General features: G+C 37.2%; 1 protein-coding gene across 5 annotated transcripts in view; it reads left to right on the top strand.

Annotated features, from left to right (window-relative positions):
• tars2 (threonyl-tRNA synthetase 2, mitochondrial) overlaps positions 1 to 17,649 on the top strand; it is a 40,279-nt gene extending 22,630 nt beyond the window's left edge. For 2 of the 5 annotated variants that reach the window (XR_003675793.1, XR_003675792.1), the window contains exon 11: positions 2,884 to 3,020. Coding sequence is in view for 2 of the 5 variants with exons in the window: in XM_028470667.1 (XP_028326468.1) it covers positions 433 to 516; positions 2,884 to 3,065; positions 3,152 to 3,266; positions 3,484 to 3,605; positions 5,553 to 5,688; positions 7,751 to 7,815; positions 7,906 to 7,984; positions 9,009 to 9,155; positions 9,237 to 9,335; positions 10,378 to 10,547; positions 10,610 to 10,772; positions 11,774 to 11,911; positions 12,884 to 12,961; positions 14,395 to 14,495; positions 16,107 to 16,208; positions 16,298 to 16,370; positions 17,182 to 17,296; positions 17,371 to 17,513 (2,112 nt within the window). In the remaining 3 variants the exon portion in view is untranslated. Of the gene's footprint in view, positions 1 to 309; positions 517 to 2,883; positions 3,066 to 3,151; positions 3,267 to 3,483; positions 3,606 to 5,552; positions 5,689 to 7,750; positions 7,816 to 7,905; positions 7,985 to 9,008; positions 9,156 to 9,236; positions 9,336 to 10,377; positions 10,548 to 10,609; positions 10,773 to 11,773; positions 11,912 to 12,883; positions 12,962 to 14,394; positions 14,496 to 16,106; positions 16,241 to 16,297; positions 16,371 to 17,181; positions 17,297 to 17,370 lie in introns of those variants that run through there. The other 3 variants (XM_028470667.1, XM_028470668.1, XR_003675794.1) reach the window with 3 other exon arrangements.
• The last annotated feature ends 492 nt before the right edge of the window (positions 17,650 to 18,141 follow it).

Genomic DNA, 18,141 nt, shown 5'->3' with positions numbered 1-18,141 from the left:
TCAAATAATTTCTTAAAAAACGGTTTATAAAGTTTCGAACTGGTTACGTCCTCTTCGATAAACACATGTCAGTGTTAGTCTGGATTGTCCAGGTTGATGTGAATGATAGTGTTATTGTTGGAGGAGATAAAAAATGTAAAAACGCAGAGTGTAGCAGTGCAGCTATATTCAGTCTGTGGGTGTGTATCTCCCACTCTAACCACTGTTTAAACCAAACACATCATTTTGGAGCGCGCCTGTAAAGATGTGCGTTCCCGTTATAACGGTTTCCCGGGGCGCGCACGCTGCGTCGTGGTTACGTCACGGTGACGGTCTCGTCCCGTGTTTCCGGTATAATGGCCGCTCACTGCTACAACGGCGATGTGAGACGTTTAGAAGCGAGGTCGTTTACGTGTGTGTGAGAGGCCATGGCGTCCGTGTGAACGTGTGGAGATGGCAGTCACGCGGCTTCTCCGGTTGGTCGGTTCTCCCGCGGCACTTCACCCTCCTTGCCGCGTGCACAGGGGGTACAGCAAGGTGCGCGTGCTTGTGACATACTGTGTTAGTATGGAGTAGTGCAGAGGTAAAACCTGCCATTTAAAGCTGAATTCTGACTATTAATAGTTACCTTTACAGATGGAAAATGGCTTATTGAAGTTAATGTTTTGGTTTAAATGTCATGAATGTATTTAACCCGTTTGCCTTATTTCTACATTATTACACGTACTGTGCAGTGTTGAACTTTAACACTGTAATCCAAAGACATCTCCACAGGTGATCATTTCCTCAGTATGGGCAAAACCTACATTAATTTGGGAATTAGGATAACATTATATACATTATCTGATATTTTGTTATCAAAGTTAACCTGAGTATAAATCAGTGTTGTAATGAAAAAAACATCTACTATAGCCTGAAAATATAAGTCTACAAATATTCCTCCTTTATTTCATCCTATCAAAAAAGGTCTGTTAGTGAGTTTCCAATCTTCATCCTGCTGAATGATTTAGTTTTTCCTGAGTTAAAGATCAGTCTGATATCCTTTCTGGACATTCTGTCAGTGAGCAGTATCAATAGTTCCCTATACCAACCACCATGTGTGGCTGTTAGTTTGTGATGGATGACACAGGACTGAAACCTTCAGAAAACCAATAATTATTAGGTCTTTCTTACTGTGCCTTGAGGTTTAGATATGTTGTTTAAAAAAACAAAAATGTTTTAAATTTGTCAGCAGTGGTTGTTTACCTTGGATAAAATTGCCATGGAATTACATCTGTATTTTTGAATAGTAAGTCTAAATTTAGGAGCTATTTACAGAAATCTTTTAAATGCACTTACTGGATCTGATGTTAACCAAAATATCTGCATCATTTGTGTTTTCAAATTGTGCCACAGTCAATAACAAACCACAAAAATAGAATATTTTTTGATTCATGCGTTATAAAGTCACTTCACAGGTATAAATAGTCTTTGATGGATATATTTGGTAGGTGTTTGAAACCAGTGGGGCAGCTGTGTCATATACTCAATACCTGCAACAATAACAACCTCTCATTTATATTTGGAAGTAGGATTGTGTTGACATTGATTGGCACCAGCTAGTCTCATTGTTTATAAGGTGCTTGAAGATATATCTGTAGGGGGTGGGGATCCATTGATTTCACACTTTTTATATGAGGGTTTAGAACACTGGAGTCTATCAGTGCTCACTAAGGAAGGGTACATAGACCTTGTGCAGCTCACAGTCAACACATGGAACACACTCACATATTTACATATTTCCTGCTGTCCTTTTCAGTTTTTCACAAAAACTCTGGGAGATAAAACTAATTGTAAAGAAAATCATCTTAATATAAACTGATAAATCTATTCCCCAGCAGTTTGTCATGGGCAGGGTCATAATATTAGTTAATTTATTTTTCCTGCCCCAAGTCTAAATGTGGCTGGTTGTGCATCAACTAATGTCTGAACCAGTTGATGTGGAGGTTATTGTTAATGGAGGTGGTTTTGTATTTTCAAATTTACAAATCTCTTGGGGGAAAGACTATATTAAAAAAGGAAAATATGTTTGAAAAAACAAAACAAATCCTATTTATTTTTTGGGGGAGATTTTATTTACTGTTTATTAAAATATTCACATCCATAAGATATGTGCAAACTATGCAGTTATGAACTGTCTCTGGGTCGCTTGCAACACTGGTCTTTTACCAGAGTACTAAGACAACATTTACAAACTTATTTTGATGTATATCTTTTATTATTACATTTTTTGCTATTTTAAATACCTAAATATTCTGATAATGAATTAAGGATAGCAGTTATTTACTCTTAGTGCATAGAAGCAAGTTTTATTTTCCAAACTAAATAGTTTAATATGATTACACAGTATTTATTAGACTTTTCAAATAATTTTAGTAATTGAGAGCTATGACTTTTTTTTTTTTTTTTAATGTAATGTGGTTATTTACTTTCAGCGCATAAAAGTGACTTATTCTAATAAAATGGTTCAAAATATGATTCCGCAGTAATTAGACTTTTTATTTGTTTTAATAATTGACAATTTGATAATTTTATTATTTGTGGTCTCACTGCTAATCTTCTTACCTTTGAATTTCTAGCCAACCTCTTTGAACATTCATTATAATATCTTGTTTAAAACAAAATGTAAATGTTATCTCTGATATAAATGACCATATCTTAAAATAAATAATTTCACTTACTGTATTTCATGGGAGGATGAAAAACATACAAAGGGGCTGTCGGTTTAAGACTCCTGCTTCATAGACTTGAATATTTAGACTTGTTTAATGTGTGTAATGTTTCCCAGCTGAGGTGTAGTAACACTCAGCTTTGTTTCCATAATACATCTTTTCCTGTAAATTTGAACTCCCTGTCTTTTTCCAGTTGCAGGTGTCGTCTGTTTTATCGGAGCGGCTGCAAATCTTTGAGTCTCTCAGAGGAATTAAAGGTTGTAAAAGGAGGCCTGAGAGGTCAGAAAAGCCCCTCAGTGTTCGAGTGGCTGATGGGAGGATAGTAAAGGGACTAGCAGGTGTCACCACACCGCTCGCTGTGGCTCAGAGTTTGCGGTAAATAAAGATTTGGTCGTGAAATAGACTATTTTGATTGAAAGTTGAACTGAAATGAGAGAGTTGTGTTGTTGCCTGTGTTCCAGGCTGAAGGGCGTTTTGGTCAGTAAGGTCAATGGAGAGCTTCAGGAACTGGGACGGCCCCTGGACTCAGACTGTGAACTACAACTTCTAGGATTTGACACAGCTGAGGGAAAGCAGGTGATTTCACTTTTTCCATAAATGTTTGGTGTGTGTGTGCTCTTACCATGTGTTGGCTCAAATATTGCTGTTAGGATGTTTGGTATGATCTGTAGATGACTGCTTTACATTATTTTGATTCAAAAGTAAACAAATAATTGAGTTTTTTAAATTCATAACTTCCTTTGAGAATTTGAATACATTTTAATTTGAATGTGTGTGTATGTTTTTATTTCAGACTGCATGGAGGACTGGAGCCTGTGTCCTAGGTGGTGTGTTAGAGGGACACTTTGGTGCTGTGGTGTGCAGAGAAGGAACGTCAGAGTTCGGCCTTTTCTCTGACTTTATCCTCGACAGCAGGTAAAATATGCACAATTTTGTTCTTTATGCATTCTGAGATTCAAAGAAAACATTTCCTGTGTTATTACTTAAACCATGGTTGGGGTCAATTCTAATTGTAATCTTGTAGTTGGTTATTAATTACTATTGTGGTGTAATTATAATTGTAATTTTATAAATCTGTTGCTGTCGGAACCATAATTGAGTTGTAATTGAGTTCAGATAATTAGCTTTGATATTGTAATTGTCTTGAAAATTATTTTAAAAATGGCAATTATATTCAAAATCTGGGGAACCATGTTACAGTTCTCTGTACATTTCTACACCTGTGTATGTCAACAATTATTAAAATGTTTCATATCAAGCTTTCCCACATTTTACCATTTAAAAAAAAAAATGTAAATCTAGTAATATACTGACATTAAAAAAGTCAGATGACAACACCAAAAATATCAAAACCTATATTTTCATTGATTAAAAACAAATTATCATCCAATTTATTTCCTAGTGTATTTTACAGCTAATTTAGGACCTGTTATCATAAGCGATGCTAACAGAAAGCTAGCACAAGAGGAAGGTTCACTTTTATTTGGATATTTATTTCAGGCTCAGTAATTAATGATTAATTTTAATTTAACTTTAGTAGTTGAGAACGTAATTGACTTTCTGAGGATAAAAATATTTGTAATTTAATTGTAATTAGAAAAAATTCTGGTCGCTATAATCGTAATTGAATTGTAATTGAACATGGGAAATTGAAAACGTAATTGTAACTGAAAAATGCAATTGACCCCAACCCTGACTTAAACCCACATTCTTTACACAGCAAAAGGAAGAACAATGAACAAAACTCAATAATTAACCGCAAATGATTGTGGATCAGTTTGAAAAACCATCATTGGCAAGATTACAAAAATCTTTTCCTTTCCTCCTGTTTTTTCTCAAATATTGTATTGTTATTTCGAGCCCATTCATCATTTGTTGTATTATATTGTGATATACAGTAATGGACCAAAGTATTGGCACCCCTGGAATTTTTCCAGAAATTACACCATTTCTCCCAGAAATTGTTGTAATTACAAATGTTTTTGTTATACACATGTTTATTTATGATTTATCCACAGTTTTAAAAGGGCACCAACAATTTTGTCCGGTCCATTTATTTAATTGTGTGAAAAATTGTGTACATCTTGCCTTATTTTATCAATATATATAAAATAAACACATGTATTCCAAAAACATTTGTCATAGCAACTAATTCTGGGAGAAATGCCAATACTCTCGTCCATGACCAAGTGTAATGTCCCACCCGAGGCCCTCATTTATCAACCTTGCATGAAAACGGGATCAGATCGTCATTAACATGTTACGCCCTTAAATATTCGCTGTTCGGAGGCCCCGCCCACTCGGGCCAAAACAAATACTGGCAAGAAAAGAAACATTTACAAGATGAAAATCAACATCCTTGCATCTGAGGAGAAGCAAAAATGTTTGAGTGCTTAAGACGGTGTGAAAACTGGAATGAAAAGAGCTCATAAAATGCTTTGTGGAAGAGAATAACGAAAGCAGTGAACATCGTTGGTATACAGCAAGCAACAGACTGAGGTTTCAATAAAATGATCAATAGCTAACTTAACTAATGCCTAATGATGGTTTATATTACATTTTTACTTTCATTGATGACAATTGTTTATATTTAAGTCAAGAACAAGTGATTGAGTCAGGCTGGTGAACACGTGCCGTAGGTTTTTAATGTTTAATATTTTTTGCAGTGAGTAGTTATTTTTTCACAATAAACATCCACACAGGCTTTATGGAAGTGGTTGTGACTAATTTAATGGTTCATCAGGATTTAGCACTAAAGATCTGGGAATGAGATAAATCAGAGATTCATTCAGTTATTTTGCCTTTATCCCTTTAGTGTTTGTCTGCAGGTTTTTAGCTTTTTTTATTGTTGTTTTTCCTCAGCCTTTTGTCTCTGAGTGACGTGGAGGAGAAATGTAAGGAAGCAGCCGCCCTTCAACTTCCTTTGTCCAGTTTGGAGCTGAATGGAGAAGAACTCTGTCAGCTGTTCCAGGTCGGCGATGGACAGACAAATTGTGATGTAAGGAAAATCTATTGCTGACTTAGAATAAACAAAAATGGTAAACGGGCAATAAATCTTTCATGGAGTATTGCATACCTGCTGTAAATTTGTTTATTTGGTTAAATCTGTATTAGTTTAACAATTACATCTTTACAAGCCACCGTATAAAGCACATAAAAATGCAACTCAAAGCAGAATTGTTAATTGATTATAAAGTCACATATTTATACTCATGTTGATGGTGGGGGCCAGTTTATCACTGACAATAGCCACAGTTGGACAAACCCATTCAAACACACACACACACACCTCCTGTTATTGTTTTCAGTGGATTCACTCCCTCTGCCTTTGCTCTCTCTCTCTCTCTCTCTCTCACATTTACACATAGAAGATGTTCAAATACAGTGCAGCAGGGTACACACACACACACACACACACACACAGAAACTCGAGTATCTGGATTGTGCAAGAAAACAGCAGACAATTGCTTCACATATTTTTAGGGGTGTGACCAGATCTCGCGAGATTGAACTCAACAAGATTTCTCATCACGTTGTTAAAAATCTGTCTCGCGAGAATTTTTAAAATTTATTTTTTCAATTTTTTAACTTTTTTTTTTGTGAGCTATCCAAACTTTTATTTGTGACCTCTGGGGCAGTAATGCGCCTTTGCTACGTCTAGCCTGCCAGAACCTAAAGCAGGAGAAGGAAAAGAAGAAGAGTACATTTTAGTTCTAGTTTCAATTTGTGGAAGGAGAAGTTTATTAACAGTTAAAAGAACATGGCATGTTGTTAATGACATACTTCGTCAGGCTCTGTTTACACTATTTGCACTCTGTATTGACAGTAGAACTTTGATTTGGTTTTGCACATAATATTGTTTGCACTTGAAAAAAAGAAAGAAATATATATTTTATTTTAACTTTTATAAATTTTAGTGTTTAAGTTCATGCTTACATCATGCATGTAAAGAGTTATAATAAAACATTTCAAAATGCATGTGTAGCTCGGTTAAATATGTCTGTTGGTCCAGTCATATAGTTCGTCATTGTAGTTTTCTTAAAATCTCGTCTCGTCTTGTGAGCTGAGTGTATCATCACACCCCCACATGTTTTCTTCATGCATGTTGCATGCTTAGTGGTATTGATTTGATACACTTTTTTTGAATGATTTGAATTAGTGTTGTTATTGTTATTTGCATAATCCTCCATGCCAGTAGGAGGCAGCAGATGGCACAATAAGACTGCAAACAGGGTTGGGGTCAATATAATAGTAATTGCATCATTGATAATGAATTATAATTGTACTTGAAAAAATATGTTGCTGTTTTAATTATAATTTAATTGTAATTGAGTTCAGGTAATTGATTTAATTGGAACTGGTATGAAAATTCTATAATTATTAGGATATGTTTCATATCAAGTTTTCCCACTACCTGTCTTTTTTTGTATCATTTTACTTAAAAATAAATAAATAGATCAAGGGGTATACTGATACAAAAAAGGCTCAGATGCCCACACCAAAAATATTAATACCAATATTTTTATGGATAAGGAAGCCTAACAAGGTAACCAATAGATAGGAAAGAAATTACATGATAGATATTTGTTTATAGTGTATTTTACAGCTGATTTAGGAAGTCTTATAAGAGATGGTTAACTTTTATTAGGTTATTTATTACAGGTTCAGTAAATGTGATTGAACTGTAATTGAACATAGTTAATTGGGGTTATTTAATAAAGACTCGGTAGTAGTTATTTATTGAATTTGAACTTTAGTAATTGAGAACTTAATTGGCATTCAGAGGAAAAATAATATTAATTTAATTGTAATTGGAAACAATGCCGGCCACCATAATCGTAATAGAGTTGTAATTGAACATGAATAAATGAAGACTTAATTGTAATTGACCCCAACCCTGACTGTAAAGCACTGCTGTAATGTTTGCATGCCCACGAACAAGCTTCTGTATTTTTTTTATTTATTTTTTTTATTAATTACTCTAAGGAATTCAGGGTAATATCTAAAAGGTCAAAGGTCAAACCTACCTAATACAATGATTTTCTACGTTGTTGTTCCAGAGCAATAACCTGAGGCTGCAGCTTGCCCGTGAACAGATGAATGACTCCACTGTCACCGTCTACAGGCACGTGAAAACTAAAGCAGGTTTCACCTCCCAGTGTCTTCATGGTCCGTCAGCACCAAATCAATGAGTTTGACCTTTTCTTCCTCTCAGGTGTGGAGACAGCCTGGCAGTGTGTGACGGGCCCCTCCTCCCACACACAGGCCTGCTCAGGGTCTTCAAGATGCTACAGGTTCGTCACTTTTACTGTAACTTCTCCTCCTCCTGTGGTCTGATGCACTCGCTTTCTATCAGGGTTGGGCTCAATTACAATTTTCAGTTACAATTACATTTTCAATTCACTATGTTCAATTACAATTCAATCACAATTACTGAACCTGTAATAAATAACCTAATAAAAGTTAACCATCTCTTATAACTGGTCCTAAATCAGTTGTAAAATACACTATAAACAAATATCTATAATGTAATTTCTTTCCTATCTATTGGTTACCGTGTTAGGCTTCCTTATCCATGAAAATAAAGGTTTAAATATTTTTGGTGTGGACGTCTGAGCCTTTTTTGTGTCAGTATACCCCTTGATTTTTAATTTTATTAAAATGGTGAAATGTGGGAAAGCTAAATATTTCATATTTTATTAACTGTTAATTACATATGTGTAGAACTGTACATAGAACCGTAAAGTGGTTCCCCAGGTGTGCATTAGATTATAATTGAGTTTTTAATGAATTTTCATGGCAATTACAATGTCAAAGTCAATTATCTAAACTCAATTACAATTTAATTACGATTACTACAGCAACAGATTTTAAAAAAAAAATTAAAATTATAAATATGCCGTAATTGTAATTAATTACTTCACACACGTTGTCACTTTTTATATCAAACATTGATTGTTGATCTCAAGGAAGCCTAATAAACTCTAACAAAAGAGCATTTGTTTTCTAATCTTCTGAGTAAAAAAAAAAAAAGCCATTTCCATTCAAAACATGTGACTAGGTTTTATGAGGCTAACGCTGGCATAGATGGAATTTTCCTTGTTTATTATAGAGAGAGGAGTTTCCACATTAAACACTTGAGCAGTGAAAGCCTGCGAGCATCAGCGTCAGCAGGATGTTTGGTTTGTCTGAGGCTGGATTCCTGTTCTTACAATCACTTCCGATCATCCCACATGCCCTTAATGATCTCTTTGCCCTTCTTCCTCAAACTTTTCTTTCATTATTTATTTATATTCCGTCCATCATGTCCTCCCCCAGTTCTCCTCCCTGAAACTGGCCAACAACACACATTCGCCCAATTTGATGCGGATGCTCGGTGTGGCCTTTCCTGGAGAGAAGCACAAGGAGGAGTGGGAGAAGGAGCAGGCGGAGTTGAGAAGAAGGGACCACAGACGCATTGGAACGGTGAGATAAAAACTGTGGAGTGTGTTGTTGAGGAATTCTAGTTTTGGAATTTTGCAAACATGTTTTCATGTTTCTGAGCAGGACCAGGAGCTGTTTTTCTTTAACGAGGTCAGTCCAGGAAGTTGCTTCTTCCTGCCCAAAGGAGCTCACATCTACAACACGCTCACTGACTTCATCAAGGTACACATGACCACATGTTAAATGACTAAAACAAATAAAAATAAAAATCTTCTCATGGCCCACTGTCAAACACAACTGCTTCCTGGTGTTTAAAGGCTATGGAGGCATTTGTCGTTGTGCGTTTGATTGTTTTCCATGCTTTAGATTAGAGCAGGGATCTGAAATGCAGCTTCTTGAAGGCCACAGTTCACCATGTTTAGATGTTATCCCAACACATCAGACGTGTCATCTAGGGATGTACCGAGATGAAAATTCTGGCCAAAACCGAAAATGAGAAAACCAAGGCCGAAAACTGAAACACTGAAATCAATTATTGTGCAAATTATTATTAGTCTTATTGCATTTATGGCTCTGAATGTTACTAACCTCTCTAAAATTAAAACATCGCAGTTGTATGAATTAATATCGATGGTTCAAATAATAAGTCAAATAAAATATATGAGAAACAGCAGGCGGGCTGATTGTTATGTTACATAATCCATTCTTTGTATTTTAGGGAAACCAAATGCAGATTTTAGCCTTAAAGAAGTTTCCAAAACAATTTCATTATCCTCGATTACACAAGTGTGGATCTTATTTTGAGTTATAACTTCAGTTTCACTTCTTACTTGACCCTGGTGTGTCTTAACATGTTTATAACAGTGAAGGAGACTTTAAATGTGTCAAATTTGGTGGATTTCTCTGTACAGGAAGTATAACTAAACTGTTTGTCTGGGTTGTGTCGACTTGTTAAAGCCAAAATCTGTTCGTCCACACATTAGGGAGACAACATTCCACTCACAGCTTCATTATTCTGCAGCCAAACTGACCTAAAACTTCATACAGTGTCTGCTCTGCTCATGCAGCTGAAACCAAAGAGCACATTTTTGTCTTTGTATTGCTCCAAATATTAAGAAAAGTGGCTTTGTTTTGTTGTGTTCATCACATGCGTTATTATTAATTGCCAAGCCTGCAAATACAATGAAGAATCAAGTGCGTGTACTTTAATTGTTCATTCCTGCTCACGTTGTCACTCACGTCCTTGTTTCTGGACCAATGACAGAGTGAATATCGAGCGCGAGGCTTCACTGAAGTGGTGACTCCTACTCTGTACAGCACAGCCTTGTGGGAACGCTCGGGCCACTGGGAGCACTACAGCGACAACATGTTCACTGTGACGTCAGAGGGCTCCCAAACCTACGCTCTGAAACCTATGAACTGCCCTGCTCACTGGTACGCACACACACACACTCCTGCCTTTTCTGCAGAGTCTGACTCTCCTCTCCTGTGTTTAGTCTCATGTTTGAGCAGCGCGTCCGGTCTTGGAGGGAGCTTCCTATGCGATGGGCCGACTTCGGGGCTCTTCACCGCAACGAGCTTTCTGGAGCGCTGGGGGGCCTCACACGAGTCCGCAGGTTCTGTCAGGACGACGCTCACATCTTTTGTGCTCCTGAGCAGGTGCAGGTTACTTTGTCCCTTTTTGTTTTGTGTTTATCCACAGTTTACCTTTAAGGGCTAAATGTTAGACATGCGGGTCGGCTTTACTTTGATCAGATGGGCTGGACAAATAACTCCCCAGTTACTCCAGAGGGCTTGAGCCTGGATGAATGAAAGTCTTTGTCCAGTTCAAACATTACACCTCCACATGTGTGTTCTCAGACACTGACGGGTAGATCTGATCTAAGTAAACACACTCTGTCATGAAACGTTACCCTCATCAATCATCCCACTGTCTGCATGGGTGGAGTCTTCTAACCATAGAACCATGTTCTATTCTAGAATAGAATAGAACTTTATTTGTCATTGCAACAAGTACAACATAATTGCAAAAGCCCTTCAGTCAGTGCAAACAAGAATTTTGTTAATGTAGTCATTTTTTTTCCTTGTCTGCACACGCTGTCGAAGTGTTTTGTTATTGCAATTAAATAAATGAATTTATTTTATTGCGTAATTGTTACCATCACCCTAAGGAAGGGTAAGAAACACTTTATTATAAGAAGGATGTCAAAAGAGTAGGCAGTGTTACAAGAGAACAGGGAAGAGGGAGTCAGGGTAGGACAAAGGAAGGGTCTACTGTTTTAAGGTGAGAGTGAAATGTGATGTTATAGTTGTGCATATTGTGCTTATTGTGTTGTGTGATCAGTTAAGCCAGTCTGGGGAAGTGTGGAGAAATTGAAGCAATAATTTTAAATAGAATAAATAAGAAACAAAGATAGAAGTGCTAAAAAACATAAAATCAGGCTGAATTTAAAAGCTGCCTGAAAAAAAGATAATTACAAAAAAGATCTATACAATCTTAAATATGCTATTTTCATGCTTTTTGGGGGGAAAAGGCGTTACTATTTGTTTCCTTCTCCCACTTTAATAACACATTCTTTCAGCTGGGCTCTGCTAATTTTCGTTTCATTTTGTCCGTTTGTTGTCTTTTTTTTTGACATTTTTGTGTTTTCCCTCTGCAGCTGGAGGAAGAAATCGTGTCCTGTTTGGATTTTGTGAGGAAGGTTTATCAAGTGTTTGGGTTTTCCTTCCACTGCTTGCTGTCTACGCGTCCCACGCCATGCCTCGGGGAGGCTGAACAGTGGGACAACGCTGAGCAGGTCAGCACACACACGACACGCGCGTACACATGCATGCACACACACTGGTACAGATGGAGCAAAGCTCTGCCGTTAAATATTTATACAGTGTAAGCTCAGCCTATACATAGCTGTAAAAAGTCCCCTGTTGGCTTGATGGCCCAGTAATGATCTCCACTTAATCAGCTGCTGCTACTTTCCAGCCGAGCGTAGCGAGTTTAACTGTTGTGTAGATTTAAATCAAAGTCCCCACGGACGCTTCTAAATGGGAACAGCAGCAATTTAATCTGATTCAATTGTGTGTAATTGAAGATTATGGCTGTGGGCTCCCACTGCTCCTGCACACACACACACACACACACACACACACACACCATTACACTCATTAATGTACACAAACCCTCCTCTGTGCTCACATACTTAAAGAGTAACTAAACCCTGAGGTTTTGGCTCACGCGCGTCTAGGCTGGAAAAACAAAAAAAACACCTTGATTATGGGCGGGGCTCCTGGAGCAGTTAAGACACACCCACTCTATACAATAAAATCTCCAAAGAACAATCAATAATGCTATGTTAACTAGCTACTCAATACTCAATATACCTCTCTATCCACAATTCTCTCAATCCAGTTTACTCGCCATAGATTACAGTCAACATGTGCTAGTTTTTATAAAAGGGGCGGAGCCAACAGTGGTGGTTTTGTAAGAAACCTCTAGAACATCACAAACCATCATTCTCAGCCAATAGCAAAAAAAAGGGAATGCAACAGCCAGGTTTCAACCCATAGAGAGCAGTCACTCTTACAATTTAACAACAAAATATAAACATTTAAACATTTTGACTAAAATGTTAAGAGTTGGACAAGAATCAACAACACTACTTCATACATAAATATGTTTGTTTTCAGCAGAGAAAAAGTGCTTTTGAATTCAGTTACTCTTTAATGTACTGATTGGTGTGTGTGTGTGCGTGCGTGCGTGTGTGTATGAGCAGCAGTTGATGCGAGGCCTGGAGCAGTTTGGTGAGCGATGGGACTTGAACCCTGGAGACGGAGCTTTTTACGGACCAAAGGTTGGTGCAATTAAAGAGATGATTGTCCATCACAAAATGGTATGAACAGCAGTTTTACTCTTTCATTCATCTTCTACACATCATTTATTAAACTATAAAACTTATTTTAAAAATGACAGATATTAATACCATTAAAACCCACACACTGTTTAATAAGCTTATTTTAACTTCAGAGACCCATTACTTATTTCTCAGAAAATCAAAAAGAGTTTCACAACAAATGTTCAACCTTATAGGAAACCTAATTACAAATAAATACTTTGAAGAAACCAGTTAGGTCAAATGTAATGTATTTAATTAACTCATTCAGTGCCAGCAATTTTCAACATTTTCACAGAATATTTAGTCCTATGACAATCTGACATCTGAAGAGATGCCAGATTCGGAAAGATTAGACTCTACTTTCATCATAAAAAAGTAATTTTGTTTCTAGCTTGTTTCGTTCTTCTGTAATCAGCAGTTGAATAGAGGCAAGTTTTTCACAAATCGCCAGTTTGTGACAAAAAGCTGAGAAAAATTGTACAGCAATCCCAGCTGAAAAACACAATTCACGTCTATAGATGTGAATGGCACTCAGAGTTAAGGACGAGATCATTTTCTACACTTGTAAAAATGATTCAATATTAAAGCCACATGTTTTGAGGGTCACAAATATTATCTTTTCCTCTTTAAAGCTAAACACTAAACACTTTTATCTTATTTTTCAGCTTTGCAGCTTTAAAATGTTGTCATAAAATCACCTGATGCCACACACAGTCATGTTTATTAAGTTATGTTTGTTGGTTTTAGTTATTCAAGGCATGACAGTATCCATTGGTTACAGTATGTTAATCTCAGGGAGTCCCAGTGACCGCCCAGTGCAAAGCCTGATCTAATCCCCTCAATAAATCAATAGTGTTTCATCTGAGTTTTGTTGTTTTTTTGTTATTTGGAGCATAAAATTAACTAATCTAACAAAGATTTCCTTTCCTTTTAAGGGACTATAAATATGAGCTTTTTGTGTTAGTTTTATGGCGTCACATGCAGCTCTATTTGTACAGCTAGAATATTTAACAGAGCCAAATGTAATGGTTGCAAAAAGCCTTTTAATAATTAGATCACATGTATGATCAACAATCTGACAACAAACTCCTAAATGACACCTGCCTCTGTCTCTCACTCTGTGCTGTATATTTTACAGAAGTTCAGCACAATGTGGTGCTACATGCTTAGTGTTAAATCTTATTAAATTTCATTTTTTATCAGTGATGGAATTGTTTTAAATCGGTGTTAATTATTGATGTAACACTCTTACATTTGTGCACAAGACTTAAAATGAGAGTTTTCATGAAAAGAACAATCCCTGCCTCATTAAAAAGGCTGAAGTTTGTTCTCAGACAATCGTTTACTTCAGGTTTCTAATGTTTTACTAAGAGACGACGTTTTCCTCGCAGATCGACATCCAGATCAAAGACGCCATTGGCCGACAACACCAGTGTGCCACAATCCAGCTGGACTTCCAGCTACCGATTAGATTTGACCTTCACTACGTCGGGTGAGTCACTACAACTGTTTTTGGCATCTTTGGAACATTCCTGCATCTGGATTCCTTTAAACCTGCACTCACTTACTGTTGGGTAGTTTTACCCTGCATGTATTAACTACTGTTTGCAGTTGGTCTGTGTTTAAAAAGGCAGACTTAGGGCTTAAGTGAGGATGTAATTTAATCATGTCTAATTAATGCTTTATTTAATTTAGCAGCTGAAGCGAGAACAAACCCTGGTTTGTGCTCTTTGAGCTCAGTTTAAGATCACACAGAGGTGAAGAAGAAGAATTAGGATAAACAAAATTATTCTAAGGAAAAATGTCTGGTAACTCTTTACGTGAAGTTTTATACAAAAAGCTGACATTACGCTGTGATTATTATGACATGACACCTGTCATTAGCATGAAGGAGGTGTCATGAAGGCTGTCATTAAGTATATATTTGTTACCCTAAACCTAACTTTTTATTACTCCACTAGATCCCTCCTCCTAACCCAAAAAAATGCCAACATAGCTCTAAAGTAAGGCTGTGCGATTTTAGTTGAAGTAAAAAAAAATCTGGATTTTGTTTTTGAACAACTCGATTTTTTCGATTTCAAATTTTTTTTTTTCCCCTTTAAAAAAAAAGCATTTTCTTTAAATTGAAAAAGTGAAAACAAATTTCCATATTGGGAATAAAGTGCTACGGCAAAGCTTTAACAAAGAGTGTTAAATCCACTGTGGGATTGATAAAATAACAACCCAAAAATCAATCCTTCAGAAATCATGTTTTACTCTCAGCCATGATTATTTTTTTCTCCGCTTGGGTAGCGATGATCACTACGGTGGCCTGGAGGAGCGCAGCCCAAAGACAGCGTGGAGAGAGAGACTCTTGCCGTGAAAATCAATTTTTAAATTTTTACTGTACTTAAAGCTGATATTTGGAGTTTCTGAGAGGACGTCTCGATGTCCCGTCCTCAACAGCTCCACTTCTTCCCCCTGCCTCTGCAATCTAACAGAAGCCACGCCTCTACTTTTGTGCACGAGCTTTGCGGAACACGCGGTCTCATCAGGACGCATTGATATAGGTCTATGGGTCGTCGTCATCGATGGACATTTCTGAGGTAAGAGCTTCGGAGCGCTCCTCCATGACGCTATGCTGCTCAGTCATACCTGTTTGCTGTTGTGACGTACATCCTCATTTCCGTGCACAGTTTACACACGCGCATTCCCTTTGATTGACAGTCCGCTCCAGGAAGTTGAAGCCTCTTGGTTGGGCAAACTCAGCACTCATTTCCATTTTTAGAGGTTTTATATGGGTCTATAGGACGAAGGCGGGTCTTATATGCATTGATGTATATGAATGACCACCTAGAGTAGACCATGGTAAAAGACTAGTTAGGTATTTTTTCAACATAGATTTCTCAGAAACTCTGGATATCAGCTTTAAAAATCCCCCTCAATAAATAATCTAATTAAAATTTTGATATTGATTAATTGCGCAACCTTACTCAAAAATGTGTCTTAATTTAGCAAACAACCCTTAATGACAGCCTTCACAACACCTTAATCTTGTTAATGACAGCCTAATGTATTAAACTTTAAGTAAAATGTTACGTTTTTTTGTGTGTGTTTGATTCAGACGAGACGGAGCGCAGCACAGACCAGTGATGATCCACAGAGCCGTGCTGGGATCCCTGGAGAGGATGATCGCCATACTGGCTGAAAACTTTGGAGGGAAATGGTGGGAAGATGTTGATGACATCACAGAAGCAGGTGTGTCTTTTTGTCTGCATGTTGTAAATAAATAACCTCTCACTCTCCGTCCCTCAGGCCTCTGTGGTTGTCTCCTGTTCAGGTCCTGGTCATTCCTGTAGGGGGCAACAACGAGTCGTACGGCAGAGAGGTCGGTCTGATAGACGTTTATACTGGAAGCACGTTCTATGCCATGATTTGTGCCCACCAGGATTGGGGTCTATTTTGATTGTGTAATTGATAGTTCATTACAATTATGACATAATTATAATTGTGATCATAATTTAAAAAAAAATAAAAAATGTTGCTGCTGTAATCATAATTGAGTTCAGATTAAAGACTTTGTAATCAGTATGAAAATTGTATAAAAACTGTTAATTGCAATTTATTTAAACGCAAACCTGGGGAACCATGTTACATTTCTATGGCTTACATATACGTGGTTAATAATATGTTTCAGATCAACGTTTACCACAATTTCCCACTCATTTTACCATTAAAAGTATTTAAATCAAAGGATATATTGACACAAAAAAGGATCAGACACCCTCATCAAAAATATTAATACCAATATTTTTCATTGATTAGGAAGCCTAACAAGGGGGTAACCAAGAGATGAGAAACAAATTAGATGATGGATAATATTTTTTAGTGAATTTTACAGCTGATTTAAGACGTGGGTCAAACTGAGAGATGCTAACACAAGAGGAAGGTTATGGTTTTTAAAGGTTTAATAATTGTGATTAATTACAACTTCAGCAAATGAGAATGTATTTGTAATTGACTTTTAGGATGATGATAATATTTGGAATTTTAATTGTATTGGGGGAAAATGTTGGTCACCATAACCATAATTGAGTTGTAATTGAACATGGATAATTGAAGACGTAATTGTAATTGAGCCCAACGCTGGTGCCCACCTTTGTGACAGACTAACAAGAAGCCGCGTGTTTCCTTTTAAGGTGGTTCGACAGTTCCATGAAGCTGGCTTCATGGTTGATATGAACGACGATCAAAGTGGGACATTAAACAAGAAGATCCGCTCCGCTCAGCTGGCCCAGTACAACTACATATTTGGTAAGATGGAGAAAACTAAAGGAAGAGGAATATAAGCTTCCAAATGCCCAGACTGTGTGTGTGTTTGTGTGCAGTGGTCGGTGATAAGGAGTGTGAGAGTGGAACAGTGAGCGTGAGGAGCAGAGGGGGTAAACAGCTGGGGAGGAGACCCACAGAGGAGGTGCTGATGTCACTCACGCTGCTCAAAAACACACGAAGCAACCAAGACGAGTTCTGAAGAGAAAAGGATGTCTTCAATATCAGTTTGACTTGTTTAAGAGGCTGTGGGAAAAGAAAAGTGTGGGAGGTGCTCATGTTGTTTGTGTGTTGACTTGTCTTTGAGAAAAATAAAAACGCTACATAAAAATCCCAAAGATGAGATTGAGTGTTTAACTTAAACATCAGCTCCAGATGCTCTTCACTGAGCCTACAAACCTGCTTCTACAAATGTGACGTTAAATCAAATCAGAAAAGCTGAGAAAGGAGAAAGACATTTGACTAAAATAGGAGAAGGAACAGCTTGGTCAGAACTGTGTTTTCACATGAAGTGTTTGGTGGAAACAGTTGAGTCAAGGTAAAGGTCAAAGGGATTGGAAGTTTTTCCTTTTTAATTGAGAGAAGTCAGCAGGGTAGAGAAGACCTCAGTCACAACAGTGACACAGATGGAGAGAGACGGAGGTGTCGGCTTAGAGCAGACTGTGGGTTTGTTTCCTCCAGAGATCACGTAGAGAGTCAGGATGTCAAAGCATGGCGCTGGAATGTGAGTGGAAATAATAATAATAATCAAACTCAAGATTTGACTTTAATCAAACTGGTCAGAAAACTTCAAATTTGTCACTTCAGGAAGTGCATTCATCCACACAACC

This window comes from Gouania willdenowi, chromosome 16 (genome assembly GCF_900634775.1).
Source record: "Gouania willdenowi chromosome 16, fGouWil2.1, whole genome shotgun sequence".
NCBI classification, from domain to species: Eukaryota; Metazoa; Chordata; class Actinopteri; order Blenniiformes; family Gobiesocidae; genus Gouania; species Gouania willdenowi.
Note: the sequence above shows the minus strand (reverse complement) of the source record. Positions and strands in the feature narration are given on the sequence as shown.